Source organism: Pristis pectinata, chromosome 2 (genome assembly GCF_009764475.1).
Source record: "Pristis pectinata isolate sPriPec2 chromosome 2, sPriPec2.1.pri, whole genome shotgun sequence".
Lineage (NCBI taxonomy): Eukaryota > Metazoa > Chordata > Chondrichthyes > Rhinopristiformes > Pristidae > Pristis > Pristis pectinata.
The window spans coordinates 54,512,615-54,539,370 of NC_067406.1; the positions used below are offsets into that span (position 1 = coordinate 54,512,615).

At 37.7% G+C, this 26,756-nt stretch overlaps 2 protein-coding genes across 10 annotated transcripts in view; one reads left to right on the plus strand and one right to left on the minus strand.

The window, feature by feature from the left end:
* rnf180a (ring finger protein 180a) overlaps positions 1-10,691 on the plus strand; it is a 123,780-nt gene extending 113,089 nt beyond the window's left edge. For all 9 annotated transcript variants that reach the window (XM_052010079.1, XM_052010087.1, XM_052010080.1 and 6 more), the window contains one exon: positions 4,758-10,691. In XM_052010079.1, the coding sequence (XP_051866039.1) occupies positions 4,758-4,951 (194 nt within the window). In that variant the 3' untranslated portion in view covers positions 4,952-10,691. The remainder of the gene's footprint in view (positions 1-4,757) is intronic.
* Positions 10,692-11,117: 426 nt separating this feature from the next.
* Positions 11,118-26,756, minus strand: part of LOC127580958 (trifunctional nucleotide phosphoesterase protein YfkN-like) — a 35,192-nt gene continuing 19,553 nt past the window's right edge. The window contains exons 7-9 of the mRNA XM_052034965.1: positions 22,212-22,359; positions 14,112-14,295; positions 11,118-11,308 (exon numbers count right to left, since the gene is read on the minus strand). Coding sequence (XP_051890925.1) covers positions 11,118-11,308; positions 14,112-14,295; positions 22,212-22,359 — 523 coding nt within the window. The remainder of the gene's footprint in view (positions 11,309-14,111; positions 14,296-22,211; positions 22,360-26,756) is intronic.

A 26,756-nucleotide genomic window follows, 5' to 3' on the forward strand; every position in this document is an offset into this window, starting at 1 on the left:
TCACTAGCTTAATTAGTTCAGCACAACATTGTGGGCCGAAGGACCTTACTGTTCTATGTAAGTCCATAGCTCCCCAAAAGCAGCAGCACAAGTAGATGGGGTTGTAAAGAAGATGTAAGCTTGAGGAACAGCACCTCATCTTCTATCAGGGCATGTCACAACCTTATGGACTCAATATCAAATTCAACAGCTTCAGATCACTTACTTTCTCAAGTATCAGCACCTGTCAGTTCTGCTCTAGGTCACCCATCTTTAATATTGGTTCAATTTTTCTTTCTGCACTAGTATGGCCTTATCTGTTGGACATTTCCTACAGCCGTGCATTTCACAGCTTCTAAGGTTGTAAATATACCTTGACTTTGTTAACTTGCCTTTAAATAATCATGTCCATAGGTTAACCCAGAATTCTAAACTTGTGCTGCTTGTGTGCACAGTTTCTTGTTTCCCACTTTCCATAAAAATGAGGTCCGCATCCTGCCACAAGGTACATGCTTCTCTGAATTTTTATTTCAGCATCCAGTGACAAAGCCTGAGTTTTCAACATGTGTGGCAATCTCACACTTGACAACATAGCTGCCTTATAGTTCCTTTGAGCTATTTCTAATTCTTCAGGTCACAGATGTGTAAAGAGCAGCTGCCGCTCTCCAATTTTTAAGTTATGTAAGATACCTCTACTTTTTGTTACATCAAGGTTCCTCAATTATATATTCATAAGAGCTTTTCCCTGGATATGATATGCACTGAGATGATTTTTCCACTGATATTTTTCTCACTTAAGGGATCTCGTATTTTAATACTGGAATAGCAGCGGGTCACCTCTAATTTTGTTGGCTGAGCAAAGAAGGGACCTCTTTCCATTATAATACATTAGCATTTCTATTTTCTTCGGTTACTTTTGAGGCATCCAATTTTTTGCGTATCCTTAATGATCGTTTTTACTTAAGTTTCAGGTTGGCTATATCTGTTTTTACCCAACACATTCTCTTAAATGCAGACTTTTATAAATGTTTTTAGGTGCAAGGCCAACAAGAAGCACATTTCTGAAGCCTTTTAACGAATTAGGAATATTTAATTTACTAAGAAACTCAATACACTAATGAAACAAATTTGGTACTAAAAGATGTTTCAAAGTCATTTTCAGTCAAACAAAATAGTGTAATTCACTGATAGTGAATTGGATAGTTGTTAAAATTGTTTACTTTTTGTGGTAAACCCATTTCCAACTGCTGTCATAAAACTGCACAGTGTGACTATTAAACATTTCAAGCAATATTTTAATGCAAAAACATGTACATTGTAAAATGCTGTCTGTGCAGCTTTGCAGATTTGACAATGATGATTACACAAATCAATTTGGGCAGAAATTTGAAACATTTAATCAATCAGGATATCAATTCAGTTTACATACGAAGCAGAAACTCTTCTTCATGGTATTTTATTCATGGGCAACTCCCTGTCAGACATGATGACAATGCCTTTAAACCTACTGCCATGCTGAAGACCTGCTGTCATAGAAGAGGCTAATCTGAGCTTTACTTTCTTGATGCGTCAAGAAAAATTAAACATTATTAAAGCCACTAACATTCAGAACTTAACCAATTTCACCTTAATAATTAGGGCTGATTAGACACTTTTACCTTTCCCATACCTGAGATAACAAAAAGAGGAATGTCAATAGAAGAAGAAAGATCAGTGGCATCTCAGTGGAGATAGTTGAGTACACTGTAAAGTATACTTCGATATCTTTATTAGTCACATGGACATCAAAACACTCAGTGAAATGCATCTTTTTGAGTAGAGTGTTCTGTGGGCAGCTCGCAAGTGTCGCCACGCTTCCAGTGCCAACATAGCATGCCCACAACTTCCTAACCCATACGTCTTTGGAATGTGGGAGGAAACTGGAGCACCCGGAGGAAACCCACGCAGACAAAGAGAGAATGTACAAGCTCCTTACAGATATTTTATATCATTATTATTGTCATAAAAAATTACAGAAAAAATACAGACAAATTTATAGGAGAATCCAGAGTTCCATGAAGATAAGAGTATTGAAAATAGTTTGTAAATGATTGGTTTCATTAAGACGGCATTACATGATATATGTCTGGAACTTACTAAATTCTACTCTTTTGAATTAAAGCGTCTCAATTGCAATTTATGCAATTTTCCTTTGACTTTAACTAAATTGGAAAGTGGTGTCAGAAGTGAAAATACTGTACTATTCTCAGTAGCTCTGATAGCCATGGTGAACTGCCTTCTTGAAGTGCTGCAGTCCTTATAATGAAGGCATTCCCACAGTGCTGTTTGGAAGGAAGTTTTAGGATTTAGACCAGATGACAATGAAAGATGAATTACTTCCAAGTCAGGATGGAAACCTGATGGTGTTCCATGCACTTCATGCCCGTGGTGGTAGACATCACAGGTTTGGGAGGTGTTGCAGAGTAGCCTGAGCAGATAACTGGGGCGTATTTTTTAGATGGTACACATTGTAGCCACAGTATGGTGAGGAAAGGAATGAGTGTTTAGGGTAGTAGATGGTACTATTTGGTCAGGTTTTCCAGGATATGTATCCAACAGAAATAGAAAAAAGGAGACAGATTTCCAGGTAAGGATTACATGATAAGGGTTGCCATGCACTTCTTCCATTTGTCTTTTTTGTTAGAGAAGGTGGGTTTGGGAAGTGCTATTAAAAATGCCTCAGCAAGTTGCAGCAGTCTATAGATTGTACAGCCACTGTTGATTGTCAGTTTCTGTGCTAACTATCAGCTTTTACAGACCATTTATCACATGAGTTTAAGTCAAACGTGGTGTTGAAGTTGGCAATAAATAAATTTCATGCATCACAATTCAAAGCTGTTTTCATCAACTAGAAGTTACAGCATGCTGTAATCTCCAGGAGGTTTATATTTTGGTGCAAGAATACAAGTTCATTAATGCACATAGGAATCTCTGGCCTCTTCTTCAGCGTATAGCTGGAAGATGCTTTTATCCTACATATTAATGTAATTCTTAAGTTATACTAAGAACATAAGACCCCAGGGGTTTGATGGCCACTAATTTGCTTCATAAGAGTTTATAAACTATGTACAAATGCTTTCTGCGTATTTTAAATGTACTTAAATATTTTGCATAGCATTCTGCATTGCAGCATATTTTGAAAATAAATATTATGAAGTGCACCATAGGATCAAATAATTTGTACCTTGGAGTGACTGAAGCAGTTCTGATATGAAAATGGTAATTGGTAATCGGTTTATTATTGTCAAATGTACCAAGGTGAAAAGCTTTGTTTTGCATTCCATCCATACAGATAATTTCAGAACATCGGTAATCGAGATAGTACAAGGGAAAAGCAACAACAGAGTGCAGAATATAGTGTTACAGTTACAGAGAAAGTGCAGTGCAGGCAGATAATAAGGTGCAAGACCATGACTAGGTAGATTATGAAGTCAAGAGTCCATCTTGCCATAAAAGAGGTCCGTTCAATAGTCTTATAACAGCAGGATAGAAGCTGTCCTTGAGCCTGGTGGTATGTGCTTTCAGGCTTTTGTATCTTCTGCCCGATAGGAGGGGGGAGAAGAGAGAATGTCCATGATGGGAGGGGTCTTTGATTATGTTGGCTGCCTTACCGAAGCAGCGAGAAGTGTAGACAGAGTCCATAGAGAGGAGACTGGTTTCTGTGATGTGCTGAGCTGTGTCCACAACTCTCTGCAATTTCTTGCAGTCTTGGGTGGAGCAGTTGCAATACTAAGCTGTAATGCGAACAGATAGAATGCTTTCTATGGTGCATCTGTAAAAATTGCTGAGGGTCAATGCAGACATGCCAAATTTCTTTAGCCTCCTGAGGAAGAAGAGGTGCTGGTGCGCTTCCTTGGCCATGGTGTCTACGTGGTTGGACCAGGACAATCTGTTATATTATTAATGTATTGAGAACTTCAGTGTCTTTATGGATTTGAATCAGTGAAGTTGGGTTTTGTTATTTCCTTAGAAACTGTAATCCAAGGACTTGATCTCCTTCTGGGGTGAAATTGTTATGGGAGGTGGACTGGGAGGAGTTCCACTAGCCATCCCAACCATTATCCCATATTCAGAATCAAAACTCATTGTATGTATACCTTGGGGTCTTAGCAGTCATCCTATTGTGCCTTAACTAACAGCAAGAAGAACCCAATGGTGCAGCTGCACCTGAGGGGAAATAAATTTAAGGAGGCAGGGGCCTCTAGGATATATAAGATAATATTTTAACCTGTTAATGTAAGCTGAATTCAGTTCACAGAAATTAAGACAGCAAATTAAAATATTAAAAAATATGCAAATGCTGTAAATCTGAAACTAAAACATAAAATGCTGGAAATACTCAGCAGGTCAGGCAGCTGCTGTGGAAAGAAAAACAGTTAATGTTTCATATTGAAACATTATCTGCTTCTCTTTCCACAGGTGCTGCCTGACCTACTGAGTGTTTCCTGCATTTTCTGTTATTATTTAACTGTCTAACCATATTCATGCTTTTCTTTAATTACTTCAGTTACAGATTGAAAGGGAACAACAATTGAAAGTTAACACACAGAAATTGGCCATGTGGTCCACTGAGTCCACTCTGATTATTTGTTAAGAGGAATCTCTTTTTTTCTTGTAGCTTTATAAATGTCTGTTATCTTAAGGCTTACACAGCTCTATTCTTTAATGTATGAGATTTACTGCTTCTCATTTGTTGCAAAGTACTGAGCCATATATCATTAACATTGTCTTCCTCACAGGTTTTGGAAGGCGTCCAGATCCTGTTGCAAGAAGACAATTCCCTCATGGTGCCTACAGGCTGGATTTTGAAGATGACAATCGTGGCTGGAGATTTGATATGGACATGGTTATCATTTATATCTATTCTGTTAACTGGGTCATTGGGTTCATTATTTTTTGCTTTCTTTGCTACTTTTTCTTTCCATCCTTTTAAATGGGTTTATTAGGACATTGGTAACATGATAATAATTCAAGCACATAATGCTGATTGGTAAGTTTAGAAGAAATTTCCTGAGATATTGCATATTAAAGGTTGTCCAGGAATACGATGAAGGTATGTCTGAAGGAATGAGTTAGCAATATTCTTTCCAGCTGTGGTTACCTTATGTAGTCTTAACCAAGAGCCTTGAAAGCCAAGCTGCCATTAGTGGAGTCTACAGAGCGTAGCCAATGCAATTTATTCAGTATTCTGTTTCCATGAAATTGAACACTATTTGGACGTTGTTCAAAAACTTAAATGTAACCAACTCAAAACATGATTTACTTATTCCATTCAATGGTATTTTATTTCCACTGCCAAGAAGATATTGTGTAAAGATTAATACTGGAAGTAACTGGGGATAGTCCAGAATACATTCTATATAAAGCAAGAATTGCATGTGATTTCAGACAATTATATTAAACTTTTGCTTTCATTGGTTCAAGCACACTCTTCAAAGTTAGCCTTAAACCTTGAGCAGGATATTGATAATTTTCAAATACCCTGAACAAAAATGGAAGAATATTGTGGCCAATTTAAAATCACATTTTTATTTAAGTCGTAGTGTATTACTTATTTTAATATATAGTTGTAATTAAATTGTAATGCTTGATTGAATAGATGTCAGAGCAGTTATAGTCAATAATTGTATTTTAGTTATGTTTGTTGATAGATATATCCAAATCACAACTTTTTTCATAATAAGAATGCTCGCGATTTGAATTTATCCTTATCAGTGTCTTTGACAATTGTTTCCTTTCTCTATTTTGATTTTTCCACTAATTGTAATTACTAAAAGCTTGAAGAAGGATCCTTGATGACCTTGTAATAAGCATTGCATTCCATTGTGCCATTTTGGTAACAATAGAATCTATGAAGCCAGTTTTCATACAGGATGTATCCCTCTCCTTCAGGATGGGTAAATGTTCCCTCGTGGATCCCTGTGACAACTATTATTGAGAAAAGTACAAAAACTGGGATGAATTTGGGCACGGATCTAAAATTACCTTACAACATGACTGTCTGCTAGTGGCACTACCAAAATTACTATGCTTGCTTGACAAGTGGGGAAATCTGGCACCATAGCTGTGTGTCAGAGGTGCACTGTCCAGAGAAAAACTGAAAAGCGCTGGAGCTTCAAATATATGTTGTCATAGGTAGACCCTTCCTGTGCAGCATTGTCTGGTCACTTGCTTCATTTGTGCCACACTGTCACTCCAATGAATTCCTGGGTTTCTTATATGGAGACATTGTGAAGTTTTTTTTGGTTTCCTCTTACTCCATTTAATATTTTACTTTTTATTTAACTTTCTTTACTTTTCTCTTTTAATCACATATGGAGCTTTATGTATTTGCAATACTGATCCACTTTTTGGACAGACATACCTTTTGAAAATTCAGTCGTTGTCAGTAAGCTAAGGAAGGAGGAACTGTCCCAAGTGATGATTAGAGAAAGCTCCCTTGAGGTGTTTATTCCAGTTACCCTTGTAGCTGGGTTCTGAGATCCTACCAGAGCTACAAATGGCATTTCAAAAATATTGTGTCCTTTAGAATCGATACAGTTACAGACATTCATTGCCTAAAGGTCAGCATTGGTGCAGTGCACAGACATTGGGATTATTTACATGTGCTGATGATGTTATTGCCTTGGAAGACTGAGAGTATGGCAAGAATTTTAAGTGTCCATTACATCTTAAAGATGAGTCTTACTAAGTTGTGGGTTACATATGAGATGCAATGGAGGAAACATAAATTTATATGAAGGTTTATTGTAGGTGAGAATTAACTCTAGAACATATTGACAAGTAACATATGACATGCAATCTTGGCCTACTTATCTGATACACAGTACTGTTAGGCAGTAGTTTTCTTACCAGGTTCCTTTAAATGTTTTCTTTTTATGTTTCCCAGACTCTCAAGGTAAATCACACTGCACTGAGTTGGACTACCATTTCCCATTAAGAGTGGGCAGTGTTGTTAGTTTACTGTGATGATGTGGGGATGGTGTACAATGCCTTGCATTGCCAAATGTAGTAACTCTTGTCACACCCATTTCAGGCAGCAGTTCGCCCATTTGGACATTCCTCAGACATGGCATTGGATGATGACTATTCAATCAGTTACCCACAAAACGTATTCTCTTCTGCCTCCACATTGGGTTTCCTTTCACTTGATTTACACCCAGCAGTTCATCTTGCCCATTCATCCCCTCACACACACACATTCTCAGCAGCCTTGACCTTGATACAAAAATAGGCCGTGTTGATGATAGTGAGTAACAAAGCTAAAGGCTCCAAGAAACTGACTGGATTGGTCAGTTGGATAGAAAAGCAACGAAAAGAATTCAAATGGAAAACTGGGAAATAAAGTATTTTAGGCTGGGAAAACAAGGCAAAAGAATATGCAATAAAAGGTAGAATACCAAGTAACAGAGGGACACTGGTGTGCATATCCACATATCCCTAAATGCAGCAAGACAGGTGATCAAGATGTGGAATAATTTCCTTTACTGCCCAAAACATGTAAGAGCAGGAAAGTTATGCTAGAACTGTATAAAACACTAAAAGCCAAAGTTAAAGTGACAGCATTAAATTCTGTTCATGTCATTTGCATGAATGACGTTAAAGCACCAGAATGGGTAGAGAGAATGTTGCTACTACTGGAGAGTTTTAGTTGTGAGGGCAGTTTGAATTTTTTGATTTTTAAGTTTTTTTTTCAGTTCGACAATATTTCTTCAGTTATCATTATTTGGCAAAACTGAATATTTTAGTAACTGAAAAAACTTTAGGCAAACATTTGAAATTTTGTTTTCTATAATAATTTGCAACTAAACTGGCAATGATATGAAGTAACATCCACAAATTCAGTTAGCTATTGCTGCCCATATTTTAACTCATGTATTTCCTCAACCCACCTTAGACAGAGACCTCCTGCATGGAAACAAGTCATTCAGCACCCCACATACACCCTGACCAGTGGGCACCTGTCTGCACTAATCCCATTTCCCAGCTCTTAGGCCATACCCCTCTGTGCTTATGAGATTCAAGTGCTCATCTAGTGAGTTGTTAAATGCTTTCAGCGACCACACTTCAACCACTGCGTTCCTGGTACTCACCACTCTCTGGGTGAAAAATGTCTTCTCATATCCCCTCTGAATCTCTTCTCCCTTAACCTAAATCTATGTCTTCTTGTTTTGCCTACCTTAGGTTACCCAGTCACATCACTATCATTTTCTAACACAGGTCCACAAATGTAATTGGTTGATAGTCTGTGCATTTTAAAAGCTGGATGCTTAAAGCAAAGTACATGGTTTAGACATTATATTTTTTTCCAATACACAAACTTCAATGGTGTAACAAATAAAAAGCCAATATAAATAAGCCTTCTTGGGTGCTTTTCAGTTATTATTGATGGAAGACAAAAAATTTCAAGCCCTGGTTATGAGGAAAGATTGGCTTGGTTGGAAGGTTTTCTTTTTAGATCAGAGGACATTGAAGAAAAATTATATTGAAGTGCTTAAAATTGTGAAAGTCTGTTCCCTCAGCAGGGAGGTGTAGATTTAATGTGAGGGAGTCTGTAAAAGGTACTCGAAGAAAAGTACTTTCACCCAGCGGGGATGGGGATCTGAAATTCGCTGCCTGTAAGGCGTATAGAGACATAAATCCTCAATGTATTGAAGAAATGCTGAATGACTATTTGAAGCACTGTAAACTAGAGGGATATATACTGAGAACAAGAGAATAAGATGAGCAGCCAGCACAGACACAAGGATCTGAGTGTTCTCTCATTTCTATGATTCTATGGTGTATATAAATTTAATTTTTAAGGCCTGAGCAATGGTGTAGACCCATTAGGCCACATGGCTCTCTCTGTGCTTCATGTTCATTGTGATTCTAAGTTAATTTTGGTTCAAAAACATGACATTAAAGTCCATAAAACAATATGGAAATCTCCCTGTCATATGTCTTTTCAAAGTTTGGTTAACTTTATTGATCTAAGAATCTTTTATCAGAGTTATGAGAAATTGTTTCATTCATTGAAAACTGTTGACCTTAATTGGAGTCTGCACTAGATAGAAATGCACTGCTTAGAAACTGAAAATAGCTCAATTAAAATTTCTTGAATTAAATTTATCATTTTAATATTATTATACTTTTTTGCAAAAGACCACCACTTTGTGATCCTGAATTTAGCATTATCTCATTCAAATATTGAATTGTATGCCAGAGTGAAAACCCATCTAACAATCATGCTATCTGAAAGAGTAATCAGAATTGTTCTATTGAACTGTTATTTCCTAATGGACTTGTAAACATCTTCCTTCCAGTAATTAAACTTGCATTTCCAGCATGGAGGTATCCTATGTGCATTTGTTTCCAGTTAATGTTCCCAATATTCCCAAATTTTAAACATGCTTGTGTCTTCAAGAAGTCTAATCCAAGTATATTCTAAGGATGGATATTGATGTGGTATCTGTCAGTTCCTTTACCTAAATTATTGCAATAGATTTATTCATATATTTAAATAGCTGTCAAAGTGTAAGAATTTGTGAAGAAAATAATAATTTGTTACATTGACATGAAAGATAAAATAGACAAAGTGTTAGTCCTTTCTATTCAGCAATACTTTCTAAGCATTAGAAAATTACATAGTGTGTTAGAAACAGAGAAAGTAGGAGTGTAGGCCATTCGGCCCCTTGGACCTGCTGCACCATTCAACAATATCATGGTTGATCATCCACTTCAGGACCTGTTCCTGCCTTCTCTGGCATTACGAAAAATATGAATCACCTCCTTTAATATATTTAATGACTTACCTCCACTGCCTTCTGCGGTAGAAAATTGCACAGGTTCACTGCCCTCTGGGTGAAGAACTTTCTCCTGAATACATTTCCAAATGGCGCACTTTGTATCCTGAGGCTGTGGCTCTCGGTTCTGAACTCTCCAGCATCAGGATCTAGCCTGTATCTAGAACTCTCTGTATCTAGCCCCCTTTTTGGATCTAAAACAATCCCTTTTTTTTCCTTAATAAGCCATGATTAAGCCCTCTCCTATGTTATTGTTGTGCAAGGTAGGAATGAATTATAGTTGTAATTCATATACACATTCATTAAATATTATCTATTGGCTATCCACCATCAACCCATTTAATAAAGTTCACTTTGCATGTCAGTGCCTAGCCTTTCATCAGAAGAATATCTGTATTTTGCTATTTCTGTTCATGAAATGAACTCTGATTGAGCAGGATATACCCATACGTAACTTCTCAATTTATTTTAAGTGGAATTTATAATGAACATAGTAGCAAGCATTTCCTAATTTTTTGTTCTCTAAAGATTTATAAGTTTTACTTTCTTGATCTTTTTGTCTAATGTCCCAGTCTATTCAGTTTGCTTATTGTTTGGCTTTTCCTATTTTTTTTTACAATGAAACTTTATTTAATTCTATAGTTCTGCACTGAATAGTGACACATGTGGATATTATCCCCCATTTGCTTTCTGTACTGACTGAGCCCTTTATTTTGTTGAATCAGTATTAAGTAAGTTGTGCCAGCTCCATATTTTTGCCAATTAATCTGAATGCCAGATTAATGCCATCTGGCATTTCAGCTGTAAATCAGGCCAAATATGTGCAAGTATGTTCAAGACATACAGAATATAATGTTACCAGATTTACTGAAAAGCTATGCACTCCTCTTAATAAATAACCCTGCAATCAATTTTTGTGTTGTCTCCTTGTATTGTTAAACATGACCACCAATTCAAAAACATAGCAAAATAGAAAGGTACAAAGATATAAAGATACAAGCTCAGAAATAAAGGTACTAAATGTTAATATTTTTAGGGACGTCTGTCTTAAATGAGGAAATGAGTGATTTTTAGATTCAATTTGACAAGACAGATGAGAACTATAGATCAAGCATCCGCTTTTATTTTATGAAGAAATTCTTCAGCTGATTTTTTAATAAACAATGTTCTGTGGATTTTTGTTGATTTCTAAATCAGAGCTGGGATATGACATTTACTCAAATCCATAGAGAAAAAGGTTTTTCTTTGTTAAAAAAAAGATCTTACATCAGAATAACATGTAAAATTAATCCTGAGAATACAAAGATTAAGTTACTACTTTAACTCACAACCAAGGGAGTTATTTGCACTATGAAGATCTAAGGGAAATGTCCTTTGGCCTATTTCTCGTTCAGAACGTAGTTGCCTGAGGTGTTGTTTCATTTCCTCAGTTACATGATATATCCTTCCTTCCACATCAGGGACAGGGGCAACTACAATTTTGTCATCAGCTTTCTTTTCAAAATCTGAGAAATAACAAAAACAATATTTTTGAGAATGAAAGATTAGGTTTTAAACTTTATAAAATTTTATTTATACAGCAGGGTAACAGGCCCTATCGGCCTAACGAGCCCACGCCGCCCAATTACACCCATGTTAACCTACTAACTTATACTGTACATCTTTGAAATGTGGGAAGAAACTGAAGCACCTGGAAGGAACATACACAGTCATGGGGAGAACGTACAAACTACTTACAAACAGTGGCAGGAATTGAACCCCAGTCACTGGCGCTGTAATAGTGTTACACTAACCGCTATGCTACTGTGCCGCCACCAGTTAACTGGTTAATGAACAACACAAATTTACCATTTTTCTTGTAATAAACCCATTAACAAAATCACAATTTCTTCTGAGAAAAATTGGCATTCTCCCCCTTTTTGCTAAGCAGAATTGTATCCCAGATATTCTATTATGCCATATAATGTCTGCATCCAGGTTACATATATATATATATTCGGTTTAGCAGTGGCAGAGCTCATGGAGCTGCTGCCTCACAGTTCCAGCAACCTGGGCTCAATCCTGACCTTAAGTGCTGTCTGTACAGAGTTTGCATGTTCTCCCTGTGACCTCATGGGTTTCCTCTGGGTGTTCCGGTTTGCTCTCATATCCCAAATATGTGCGGGTTGGTAGGTTAATTGGTCACTATAAATTGCCCCTAACATGTAGATGAGTGGTAGAAGATGGGGGGAAATTAATGGGAATGTGGGGAGAATAAAATGGGATTAGTGCAAATGGGTGTTTGATAGTCAGCATGGACTCAATGGGCCCAAGGGCATAGAATGTATAAGCATAGAATGTATAAATGAGAAAAATCATCTGCAGCTGGCCTGTTCAATTTTAACATTCATTAATCCTAAACTATATATTTTATAATTCTGAATGAAGTGGTTAGATATGATATTTTTTTCAATTCTGTACATTATACTAAAGGGATAATGAACTGCAGATGCATCAAACATCTCCTCACCATCAAAATAAACCACTTAATTTCAAATGACGTAAGAAATAACACAGAAGGATTATAGTCAATAGTATAAGTAAGTGTAGATCAAGCCTTGCTAAAATTCTTAATATAGATATTTACTAAAAGTTACTGAAAATCTTTAGAAAGGTTCATTTCATTAGTAAAGGCTAAGAGATGACAGAAACGTTTGAATGTATTTAAAGTCTTTATTTATGTATTTATCAAGTAATTAGAAATGAACTATTTTCAATAGTTAGTGACTTGAAAACTAAAGGGCATATATTTAAAATTATTATCAAAAGGTGTACTTAATTTCTTTTAAATAAACCATTTTAGTAGGAGCAAAGTCAACATGGTTTTTAATAGGGATGGAGATAAATATTTGAATATACTGTAAAGAGACGAAAATCAGATTGTTGATTATAGGTATTTTTACAACATATTAGTACACATAGTGGAAGAACAGCTGCCCAGAAATTGGATTGAGTAGCATCGTATTTTTAGGTACCATGTAATTTCAATTAAGTGTGACTGAAAATCGAGGACCGACCACATAGATTGCACAGACCAGATCTGTGATGTGTCTGACATGCTAATGCACAGAGGAACCTGGACATGTGCAGTGGCATCCGATAATATATAACATGTGACTGGGTGCCACTTCTGTAACTGTTATTAAGACATTTATGGCTCCTGTCACTTGTGAGCTACTCACACAAAAGAAGGCCTTCAAGCACTTGTGAAACTTGTTTCATTGTTACTCAATCCAGTGCAAGGAATTGTCCTCAGAGTGGTTCCTTTTAATTTATTTGTTTGCTCAAGTCTCATTCAGTCTCCAGCCTGCTGCAATCCCAAGCAAGGTCACAACCTTCACCCAATTACCCTGTCTAACCATCTGCCAGCCATACCTGCCACACCAATTGTGCCCCTGACTATGCACCACATTCTACACTAACAACCAAATTGAAATAATGATGGGACCATGAATTACTAACCAATATTTCTAACTACCAATTGCAATTCACAAATACAACCCCCTGACTTACTGCCCCATCCATGCCTCCCAATATTGCTGGTGGTCAATTCTTACCCAGACCAGCCTCCTCCCCACCAGCTCTCATCCCAATTACCATCAACCCCTACTTTTCTAATTCCTGGTCCCCAGTGACTGATTTAAATGATGTCATTTGCATGCTCCACAGTGGTGGAATACTCAAAGAAAAGAATTCTCTTCATGCAAGTCCTGTTCAGTCGCACACAATGCCTTGGGCTTCATCCACAGCTGAATTCCCCAGCAGTGGGAGTTCAAACAGAATAATTGTTGATCTGCCACAAACCAAAACACACAGGCATGAAACAATTTGAAATCTGATAGAGGTTTATAAGATTATGAGAGGCATAGATAGAGTAGACAGCCTGTATCTTTTTCCCAGGGTTGATACTCTATGTCTAATACCAGAGGGCATGCATTTAAGGTGAGAGAGGGTAAGTTCAAAGATGTGTGGGGCAAGTTTTTTAACAGAGAGTGGTGGGTGCCTGGAATGCGCTGCTAGGGATGGTAGTGGAGGCAAATGCAATAGAGGCGTTCAAAAGGCTCTTAGGTAGGCACATGAATGTGCAGGAAATGGAGGGATATGGACATTGTGTAGGCAGAAGGGATTAGTTTAGTTGGGCATTTGATTATTAATTTAATTTGTTCAGCACAACACTGTGGGCCGAAGGGCCTGTTTCTGTGCTGTATTGTTCTATATTCTATGTTCTATTTTCTAGACAAATTCTTTTAACAGAAGAAAATAAGATACCTGTTATGGATGCAGAGTGTGAGACTTTGATTAAACCCATCCGATGTCCGGATTTACATTTCTTAAGCCCTTGAACAATTTTTACTGATTCAAAATGGTTAATGACAACAGTGGAGAGACTGGGAGCTGTTTCTGTGTCAACCATCCACTGACAATTACGGAACATTATATATCCATCCTTGCCCTGCAGAAACACAATGTATTATCTCCATGGTAAAATTATTGCCAGCATACCTGTGCAAAATCTACAGAGATGAATTTCCAAGACATTCTGCCAGTAATTCGTTTGTTTTCTAGCAACCCATGATTCTGATCATTATGTAAAATTCTGCTCATGGAAGATCACTATTTGAAAACTGGAAGTGTCATACAATGTAACGTTAAATGATAGTGCTAATTGAAACACCTTAATTTTATTTGTCTTTTTTTTAGAATAAAAGCAATTACAATTTCCCAAAAGCTACTGAATTGAGCAAAGAATATTGTTATCAGCATGTTCTGATTTTGATATCCATTTACTTAAAAAATGTGAAATACTTGAAGTATGATTTCCATAAATAAAGTACAAACCTTTATAATGCATCTGTGCCAGTGCTATAATAGGCAAAATTCTTGAAGCCAAGGAAAGAAGACTGTGAATTAATAAAGCGTTAGCCATGCAAGAACCAAACTATCTTTGAAAATATCAACAGAGTAGAATTTCAAAGAAAAATAAGGCCAGACAGCAATCTTCTTCCTTTTTCTAATGAACTGTTTCAGTGTTCCCACAGTAGTTAAAAATATCTGAGCAACAACTGCATCTGCATGCTACTGACAGCAGAAGGCTTGAAATCCGTGGCACACCAAACTGTTTATGTTGCTCGATCCCCTGTCGCTTCAAACAAAAAATGTTCACTCTCAATAAGCTCACTTCTTTGCTTAAACTGGAAAGCTGATCATGCTCTTGTGAGTACTCCCTTCACCAGCTAATATTAGAATTGGGAGTTGCTGCAGTATCCTTTGAAGATTATCTAATGAAGAATATTGTCACTCTTCCTGCCAAATCCCTCCCCCACAATAATTTAGATTGCTCAATACAGAGGGCTTTTAATATATCAAAGCTATTATTAGGGTACACAGACTTCTGCATTCCTCAAATGTTAGCAGATATTCTTTTGTTATGTTTTGGTGTAGAAACAGTGGCTATGAATTCAGTGGTGCTGTGCCAATTTTCAGCCACAAAACAGGGGTCAAATCATCTCATAGGCAGGTGGGGCTTATTCATAGTAAACTGGAAGAATGATGTTGGAACAGCCAAAACATGGCATTCAAGGTCCATGCATGGAATGAACACTAGTATTTTAAATCTTAAATAAGACACCTAATGTCTCTATAATTTGTTGCTCTAAATTAAACTGGTGCCGGGCTGGATGTGCTCAGAATAACTGGATCTACTTGTGATCTAACCATCAGTCATCAAAAGTACCTCACTGGACTGCCACCAAAATGACAATTTAAAGCATTTACTTAATATGAGGCCTGTACATGTCAAAGTCCTTTTCCCAGTATTACAGATCACTTTTGAAACCCAATATTTTAACTCAAGTTTCGCTACCAGCAGCACACTGCCAAGAATTCAAAACTTCTTTAGCAGAAAAATATCTTGAGAATGTCCAATAGATGTTCACAGCTCACTGCTTACACCATGTCTAGATCAGGGCTGTTATGATAGGCCAGTAAATGGGTAGGGTAGAAATGGATGAGATATCCGGAGGAGGAGGCTGAACAGAAACCTTCAAGTCACTCAGAAACCTTTGGTATTATATTCTTTACCAAAGAACACTCAAGTATCACAATTATACAGAACTGAAACCACAGAAGTAATACAGAAAACCTCCAAATCCACACAATGAGATAATTCTGTAGTTAACAGGCAAACAGACAGGAGAGAGTATGGGAGATGATATGATAGAATAGAGCAGAGAAAACTTAGAATACAGGAGGACAGTCAGCCTATGCTAATCCCACCTTCCATCATTAGATCTGTAACCCTGCAGGCTACAGCTCTTCAAGTACATATCTAAGTATTTTTTAATTGTGATGTGGGTTTCCATCTCCAGCCCCTTTTTCAGGCAGTGAGTTCCAGACCCCCAACCACTCTATAAGTGAAAAAAGAAATTCTCACCCTATACAGCATGGAAATATGTCATTCTGCCTGCCGTATCCATGCCAAGCAGGGGGCACCCATCTGTATTAATCCCATCTTCCAGCACTTGGCCCTAAGCCTTCTATGCCTAGGCCATTCGAGTACTTGTCTAGACACTCCTTAAATGCTGCTCCCACCTCTCTCTCAGGCAGTGTATTCTACCTACTCACCACTCTCTGGGTGAAAAAGGTCTCCCTCAGATTCCCTCTAAATCTCTTACCCCTTACCCTAAATCAATGTCATCTGATTTTATCTACCTTTGATATGAAGAAAAGTTTCCTAAAGTTTTCTCCATCTATGTCCCTCATAATTTCATATAACTCAAACATCTCACCTCTTAACCTCCTCCATTCTAGGGTGAATAGGCCTAGCCCCTCCAGTCTCTTTTGATAACTGAAACACTCCATCCCAAACAACATCCTGGTGAATCTCCTCTGCACCCTCTCCAGCATTATCATATCCTTCTTATAGTCTGGTGACCAGAAATGCATGCAGTTCTCCAACTGAGGTCTGACCAATGTTTTATAAAGTTCGAGCTTAACCTCCTTGCTCTTGTATTCAATGAAGGCCAGTATCCCATACGCCTTTTTAACCACGTTATCTCCCTGTACTGGATCTTTGGACTTGTACACCAAGGTCCTTCTGTTCCTCTACCATTTAGTTTAAATCTATGCCACCTGATTTCTGGCCCCTTTGCTAAGGGGGAATATTTCTTCCTACTTACTGCACTTGACCCCTCATAATTTTATACACCCCAAGTAAATTTCCCCCTGGCCTCCTCCATTCCAAACCAACAGCTAAGTATTTCCAGTTCTGCTAATGTCTTCAAATTTCACCTGCAGCTCTTCAGTGCAATCATATCTTTCTTGTAATATGGTGATGATAACCATGCACAGTAGTTGAACTCATATTTAAATAGCACTGTACATAGTTCTAGGACAACCTTCCTGCTTTTATATACTACATTTCTTGGCTCATAAAGAAAAACATCATATATGCCTTTTTAACCATCTTAGCCAACTGCTATTTTTAAGGATCTATGGATGGACAATCCAAGGTCCCTTTGATTCTGTACATCACCCATTATCCCTCCATTAGTTGCATCTTCTCTTCTAACAAATTATTCCTTCTCAAAGCTGATTTCACCACTATTGCTATTTGACTTCCATTTATATCCCTAGTTTTATCTTATCTTAAAATGCTGTTGCAAAGAACATTTAAGCTGCAATCTGCTTTGAGCCATGTTTCAGTAATAGTTAAAATATCATACTTTCAAGTGCCTTCAGCGCAGGTGCCTTGTTCACTAAACCCGTGGCATATAGATATGTACCATTAAAAGCACAGCCAGATACTTCTTTTATCCATTTTCTAGCCTTTATTTGTTCTGCCTACTTAACAATCTAATTAATTTTCTGCCTTTGATTTCTTATATACTCTGCTTGGGCAGGCATGGTAGTGTTGTGGTTAGCGTAGTGCTATTACAGCGCCAGCAACCCGGGTTCAATTCCGGCCGCTGTCTGTAAGGAGTTTGTACATTCTCCCCATGTCTGCGTGGGTTTCCTCTGGGTGCTCCGGTTTCCTCCCACATTCCAAAGACATGGGTTAGGAAGTTGCGGGCATGCTATGTTGGCGCCAGAAGTATGGCAACACTTGCGGGCTACCCCCAGAACACTCTACACAAAAGAAGCATTTCACTGTGTGTTTCAATGTACATGTGAGTAATAAAGATATCTTTTATCACTCTCTGCATCTATGCTCAGCTACCCATTATCCAACCAAGTTAGTTTAAACCCTCCCCAACAACACCAGCAAACCTGCCTGTTTCATCTGTATAGGTCACACCTTTCCCTGAACTGTTCCCAATGCACCAAGATTCTAAACCTGTCCTTCCTCACCATCTCTTCAGCCACACATTTACCAGCATTATTCTCCTGATTTCTAACGCTCTCTGTGGCACATGCCATCAGAAGTAATCTGGAGATTACCACTTTTAAGGTCCTGTTTAAATCCTTTCCTAATTCTTTAAAATTTTCCCAGATACCATTGCTTTTTATTGCTTCTGTATCATTGCTTCTAAAACGTACCATGACTATCCAATATTCACGTTTTCCCTCCAAAGTGCTCTGTAGTCACACAGTGACTGGGTGGCAGGAAGGCAACATAAATCCCAAAATCACATCCTTGACCACATAATCTCAAATAACTATCATTCCCTTGACCTTTCTCCTCCCTTGCTGTACAATGGAGTCATCCATCATGCTTTGGTCTTAGCTATGACTACAATCCCCTGGAGAACCCTCAGCACTGAATACTGGTTAGAGAGCAGGATGCCCTCGAGGGTCTCTTGAACAACTTGCCTTCTCTTTTGCTTGCCAGGCAGTCAACTACTCCCTCTCTGCCTGCACTCTCTTGAGCTGCAGGGCCACCACATCCTGAAGCACATCTCAAACAAAATCTCAAGCACATAGGTACAGTGCAGTGATGTCTTTTGTTGATCAAGCACTAAAACACAGAGTCAGGCTCCTCCAGCCAATTCCAATTCCTCTACTTCCAAGAACTCTTCCCTCCTATTCGCCCCACACCAAATACCCCACCTACAAAATCCAAGGTTACATATTCTGTAGAAGCAGTAACCCATGGACTGGACTCCATGCCACTGACTGTGTCCATTTGCAAAACCTTGCTGGATTTACACTTGCTAAAATTCTAAAGGTCCAGTCAGCCCATGCTAATTGTAATTATCTGGTAATTAATTCTAGCTATCTGAACTGCAACTGCCAGCAGAAAGCAGACTGTTTACCATTGCCTGACAATGTGAAAGACGCTATATCAATGCTACCTGAGAACTTAATAAGGAAATTTTGACAAAGCCTGAATAAGTATCATTCTGTATATTGCCAGATTTGCAATATTTTCAAACATTCTTATGGTCTGGCTCTATTTTTTAAAGGGAAATTGTGAGTGTAAGCCCTACCAAACAAAATCGTTTTCATATAGAAAGAGATGAGTCCAGACAATCCCTTGACCATCTGTATTCTCCAGATCTGCAACTTCTGCCACATATTCACCACACCCTGAATACCACTTCACCTTCTCTATAACCAGCTCAAAAACGCCATTTAGGAGGAAGTTTTTGATGAATCACAAGCTTTTTGACTGTGACCATATTTTTAATCAGTGAGCATATATCGTTCATTATCTTGCTGTCAGTGGGAGACAGAAAACTTGATGTGACATTCTTTTGCAGGATAGTAGCTCATATCCCAAGGACAATGGCATGTAATTCCTCTTCTGTCAACATGCTATATGCACTATTTAATAACAGCTATGCACTGTACTCTGCTCCTGAAATTCAGTTCCACTAACTACAAAATAATAAGATTTTGGAAGTGGGATGTTATGTTCATGTTTAGCACTGATGACCACAGATGAATTTCTACCTTGTTCGGTTTTCCAAAATAAAACAATGACGTAGAAGCACTAATCTCATGTTTGTGCCCTGGAGTTATGTACATGGCACATGATTGATCATGAAATAGTAGGTAGAGTCCACCACATCTAATTGAGGAGCAGTGTGGGATGTTTCCCAGAACAAACAATATTCTAGAGAATGACAGTTAAATATATTCCTGCAAAAACAAGACATTAATGCAAAAATAGTTAACAGAGACCAAAAAAATAAGACAGGCAATGTCTGTTGAATTAGAAAAGGGAGGGAAGCTTTTATCTTGGTATAAATAAATAATTTGTACCAGGGCATAGCAGGCACAACATTGAAATGTGCTGATGAATTAGGAAGATTGGCAAACATGGAAGTGAAAGGTATTAGATTTAATGAAGACAAAGATTGGTGCTATGAGTTACTTAATGTGCAGAATTGGGATGTAATACATTTTGGCAGTAGAAAATAAATCTAGTAATTTATGTACATATGCACAATAGGAAAACACAGATGAATTTCTACCTTGTTCAGCTTTCCAAAATAAAACTATAAGGTAGAAGAAGAGAATTGGGGGTGAAATATATTGTTCACAGAAATAGCAACCACAAAAGGAATGAAAATAGTACTTTGGATTTAACAAAGTAGTTCTGATAAATTTGTACAAAGCACCAGTGGTTTTGACCACCTCATTATACAGAAGGAATTGTTAGTTCATTGGAACAATTCCAAGTGTGAGCAACTAAAGTTATGAGAACAGATTTAAGCTCATCACGCTAGTTCCGTAAAACAGAAGCTACATGAAGTGATTACTTTTTGACAAGTAATTAAGGATTTTCAACTTAAATCAACAATAGTGGAGTAAGGAGACATGTTTGTAGAAATTTCTATATACATTGGATCATTAAGAACAAGCCACGCTTGTTGCAGAGAGCAACTGATCCAGAAAGATTGCACCTTTTAAGCAAAATAGGTTAATATTTGAAGGAGAGAAAGATTCAAGGTTATGGAGAGATAATTATTAGTTTTAGATCATTTGAGCCAAAAGCCAGGGCAGCCATGAGGAACTGAATAGCATTCTTCTACTTTAAAAAATACGATGGTTTTCAAGATGCAATTGAAAAATTAGACTGCTTAGAATAGCGTAGATCTAACATTATTTATACCCATTTAAATCCCTGCTTACCGCTGCTAGAAATGACAGGCTAGGAGGTACCTTGATCTGAAATAGATATGACTATTCATTATCAATGGTCATAATGAAGTGAAGAATTGGATAGTTATTGAGTTCAGTGGCAGAGGCACCAGTCAAGCAGGTCCTAAAAGGTTGGTATAGCCAATGTACTGAATTTTCTCATACTTATAATGTAAAGAGAACCACTCACTGCAACCTGCTATGCTTGTCATGAGCTCCAAAATACTCTACTGCAGCTAATTTCAATGGCTAAAGTTCATACAGGGGCAGAGCAATGCAAAGACTAGGAAGTCCTGCCAAACATTATTATGATCTCACCTGCTTGAAACTAGGAAGCCAGTAGAGAGAAAAGTCAAGTCTCCCAAAATTCTAATTAGCAAACTGGACAAGGAGCATCTCAGGCATTTTTGGCTATAAATTTCAAAAGGTCAGATGTGGCTTGGGAAGCCCCAATGATGTGATTTTAAAATTAAGCTGTACTAAATAATTATTTTATTAATCTGCTCAAAATATAAAGCAACTTAGCCATTTTGTTTTCCCAGCACCAAAGTTCATATGCTTAAGGGACAGAACTATAAAATTCAGGATGGATGGCAAGGATCCTCTACTACATCAAATATCATCCTTTGATTTGAGGTCAGGTCCCTTACATGCCAATGGTTTTGCATATTGCCAGATACAGGTTTCCACCATTTTCAGGAAATTCCATTAGCTCTGCCAGAATTATAGAATGAGTCCACTAGCCAACATCAGCTCATGACCCGATTAGGAATTTTGGCCCCGTGCATTTATTAAAAGGTACATATGGATGTTTTATAATGTATTAGGGGAAAAAAGCCAGGGCAGCCATGAGGAACTGAATAGTGTTCTTCTACTTTAAAAATTGTTAGGTCACTGCCTTTATTAAGAACAATATGCAGATGTTGTGCATTTATAAGCTACTATCACAACTAATCATTTCTATGTTAATCAGAAAACTGCTGGAGGAACTCAGCGGGTCAGGCAGCATCTGTTGAGAGAAATCGACAGCTGACGTTTTGGGCTGAATGTCAACTGTCCATTTCCCTCTACAGATTCTGCCTGACATGCTGAGTTTCTCCAGCAGTTTGTTTTTTGCTCCAGATACCAGCATCTGCAGCCTCTTGTGTCTCCATTTCTATGCTAATGGTTTTATCAACAAATTGAAGCACCTATTAGCTTTTAGACATAGTTTACTGTGCTTTTTTTTAAATGAATACACTAGATAATCATAAATGTAAACCACACAACATCACAACTTACTTTTGCTAGGTATTCCTTGATTGCAAGCAAGTATGTTCTGTTTCTGTCCAAGTACTGTCCCTGGACCTTCACCGAATCCACAACAATCCTGTGCCCGGGGTCTGCACTTGGATCAAATCCAAATTCTAATCCTGCCACTTGAGGGAACCTTTAAAATACGAAACCTAAATGACGTTTCAAATATTGAAGTAGATTTTATTAAGATATTTAGCCAACTTTAGAATGTAAAGTTTAATTGTTTCAGGCAAATTTAATATTATTCAATGCATACATTCAATGTCAACACTTACATCAAGCTATTCTTGATGGACTAAAACAAAGGACTCTATATACATTCAGTTAGAAGTTATTAAAAAGAAATATGTACATCAATGCAGATTCTTTGTAGTTCCATTATTAAGGTGTATGTTTGAAAATTAAATATTGTAATGCAAGCAAAGTTACAATTGGTATATTGATTCATACATTCTAGTCACATGCTTTGTGCACTCAGTCTACAAAAGCCTTGAGCTTCCATTTACCTGTCACTTTAAATCTCCATCCCATTCCCACTGATCTATCTTTGGCTCCTTACACTGTTCCAAAAATGCCCAAACTGCTCAGAGAATAGCATCTGATTTTCTATATAGGCATGTTACAGCCTTTGGGACTCGATAATAAATTCAACAATTTCAAATAACAAACCTTTCTAATTTGTGTCAGCACTGAGAGTTTCTCTTACATGGTCATCGAATCGTAACACTAATTCCGTTTCCTCTCCCTCCAACTGCCTGACTTTGTTGGATATTTCCAGCATTCTTTTCTACTTCAAATTTCCCAGATTTTTCCAGCAACTGTTGTATCTGTATTTCACATTTCCAGCATTTTCCCTGAGTCTCCTGTGTTCTCATTCACTCCCCTCTATTTTCATTTCCTCGAGACAATTAACATGACACTCTCTCTCTCAATCAGCATCAATATCATTAGCGTTATTCAGTTCCTTTTAGTCTCCACCCATCACAGACATTCTCTTTGCTCTCTCCATCCATTCTCCTTCTCTACAACTTAAAACATGCTTGTTTTCTAACTTTAGGATCACCAATCTAAATGTCCACTGATTCTCTCTCCACAGGTGCTACATGAGCCATTGAGCATTTCTAGCATGTTTCAATTTTATTGACATTGTATGCATTATTTGAATGTTAAAATGACCCAATTCTCATTTAATGCCCTGCCAGTAAAAAAGGTACTTGATGCACACTGAACCTAACCAGGTTAAAAACCCTGCAGTTTCCATTCTGAAACATTACCACCTTGGGTACTCCAGAAACAATTCATCTGCCACGTTGGTTCATGGACCTGTAAAACTGGTACTCATCTGAGCACAGTTGCAAGCATGCATCCATTTATTAGGACTAAGAGTACTGATAAATGAGGACTGTCCCCAAGAAATCCCATACTCTAGCCAGTGACAGTGAAATGGTAAGTCAAGGTGCATTGTTCCATTAGGGGCCTGTGTAATACGAAAATCTGATGGGAAGTTGAAGACAATCCTACACATTCCATTTACTTTGGTCTGATATGTGGCAATTTCTGTAGCAATACTGTTTGAGTTCCAGTCTGTTGTGCATCATTCCACAAAGTCACCAAAGTCAAAAGCTACAATTTCTGTAACTTCACCCTTGCTCAGTTTATAATATGAATGAATATACCACCCCCCATTGCCTAGTTTCTCATTAGTCTCTCTGGGCACATTGGAATAAATTACTATGAATAGCCTCTATTCTCGCCCTTCCATTACCACTTTGATTGTCTTCTATATTCCTCCACTGTTCACTCTTCTTTCTTCTGTGTTTACTGCCTCTTGATAACATTATTAATCTAGGGTCAAAGGTTATTTGTATGGTTATCTCTCAGTGTAACCGCTCCACTATCTATCTTGATCCTGCAACACTTGCGTACGATCCAACCATTACTTCAACATCTAGTTTTGGATGAAATGCAATTTTCAGCAACTAAAAGTCAGGGAAACATCACAAATTTTGTAGTCTAGCCTTCGATCCTCCTTCCCGGAAGTAGAATTTTCAAAAAACTTGGAATCCAAGTCAAACCAAAGTTAGGAATCAAATGGATATTCTCTCCAATTAGAGTTCTTATTCAAGTAATGTCCAATATCTATGGCTTGTCACTTACGGACCTGATAATTCAATTTCTCTCCTGGCCTTCTATCCTCTATCTTTGACATAACTATCACTTAAAATTCTACCATCTAAAAACTATTTTGCATAAATGGCATTAAAATTATTTATGCTTACAGAATTCCTACAAAGATTAATCAAATAAAAAAGGCAGTTGTTCAGAATCACAGGAGAAAAGATTTTTTCTTGCGTGGCGTAAATAAAGGCTTTCTGGTAGGTTGTCAATTATATTGCAGGGCCTTAAACTCCATTGATTGTAATTGTTAAATATCCACTGTTTTGTATGATGGGCTCCCAATCTAATACCAACATCTTATGCCACTCCCAAGGTGAATTCCTAGCCCCTAGACTCACATAGCACAGGAGGCCTACAATCAACCCATGGTAACAGCGAAGCTCTTTGAAACAACAATCCATTGGTCACTCTCCTTTGATGTTTGCATAGACTTGTAAATGTTTTCTTGTCAAATATATATTCAATTCCCTTTAGAAAGTTGCTACTAAAAGCAATGCCTTCCAGATGAAAACAACCCGCTGTGGAAAAAAAATTCTCATCTCAGCTCTTTTATCAATTATAAAACAAAGCAGCAGTGATGGGCTGTAAATTAATGAATTAGTTATAAGAAAAATATAATGTTATGATTCTACTGAAGTTTGTTAGGAGAAACAGAGAATGTAGTTCACATAAAAGCACATGGAATCTAAGGGAAAATGCCAAATTGAGTCAAAATTTGGCTGGTAGCAGGAATCAAAAGTTGACCAAAATTATGGTCAGTTTAAGTTGAAAAGTTTATGGCTCTTCTCAATGAAAATCCTCAAAGTTTAGTACCCTTATTTTATGGTAAATGTCAATGATTTAGACAAATACAAAAATTATGATTGAGAAGAATACAGATGATTGTTATTGTGCAGTTGACTGTGTCATTGATTGTGAGGGAAAAAGTTGTTGGTGGTGGAAAATTATCTATGTATTAGTCAGGTCAGCAGAAAAATGGCAAGTGACTATCAAGCAAGTGTAAGATAATGCATATGGAGAGGGTAAACAAGGCAGTGGGTGAATGTTGACGAGTGTAGAAGAAAGGGAATGTACGTTCATAGATTCCTGGAGATAACAGGTTAGGAAAACACAGATACTTTCCCTTATTAGAACGTAATAACTGGGAGATTACACAAGAATTTGCTGCAGTTGACAACTGCTGGTCACCACAATATAGGTAGTGTGTGAGGACATTGGAGAGGGCACTGAAGAGATTGAAAGAATGCTGCTGTATTGAAAAGTTTGAACTAAATTGTAATGGTTTTCTTTGATATGGAGATTTAATTGCCAAGTATAAAATTATGAGAGGTTCAGTAAGACAGAATAGGAAAGGTCTATTACTCTTAACAATCAGGTCAAGTACTAGTCATTGAATCAGGGCGCAAGGAAGCAAGCATCTCAGATCACTGCCCATGCCATCAGACGCTCATTTACACTCATCCAATTAAATTCTCCCCACATTCCCATCTACTCACCACATGTTCTACCACTCACATGCACACTGCACACTACAGGCAATTCACAGTGGCCTATTAATCTGTCACCTTTGGGTGTGACAGAAAACCAGAGAGGCTGGGGAAACCCACACAGTTACAGGGAGAATGTGCAAATTCCACACAGAGAGAATGTAGGTCAGTATTGAATGCAAGTTACTAGAGGCAGCAGCTCTACCAGCCATGCTCTAGTGATTTAAATTAATTGGAAGGTGGGTGGGGGGGGGGGAAGTTGAGGACAGTGGAAATCTGGAATCAGAATCAGATTTATTATCACTGATATACAACGTGAAATTTGTTGTTTTGTGCAGAAGTACAGTGCAAAGACATAAAAATCTATAAATTACAAAAGTAAATAAATAGTGCAAAAAAAGGAATAATGAGGTAATATTCATGGGTTCATGGCCCATTCAGAAATCTGATGGAGGAGGGGAAGAAGCTGTTCCTAAATCATTGAGTGTGGATCTTCAGGCTCCTGTACCTCCTTCCTGATGTTAGTAACAAGAAAAGGGCATGTCCCAGATAGTGAGGGTGCTTAATGCCTTCTTGAGCCACTGGCTCTTGAAGATGTCCTTGATGGTGGGGAGGGTTGTGCCCATAATGGAGCTGGCTGAACTCACCTGCTGAAAGGATAGTAGAGGCAGAAACTCTCATCGCATTTAAAGAATTATTGGATAAAAACCTTAACTGCCTTAATCCATAAGGCTTCAGACCACAAGCTGAAAAGTGGTAATAGGGTAGGTAGCTTTTTGGATGATATGGACTCGATCAATGAAATCACAATCTTCTGTGCTATAAATTTCTATGATTCTAAAAGACCAGAAATTTATCTGCAGTC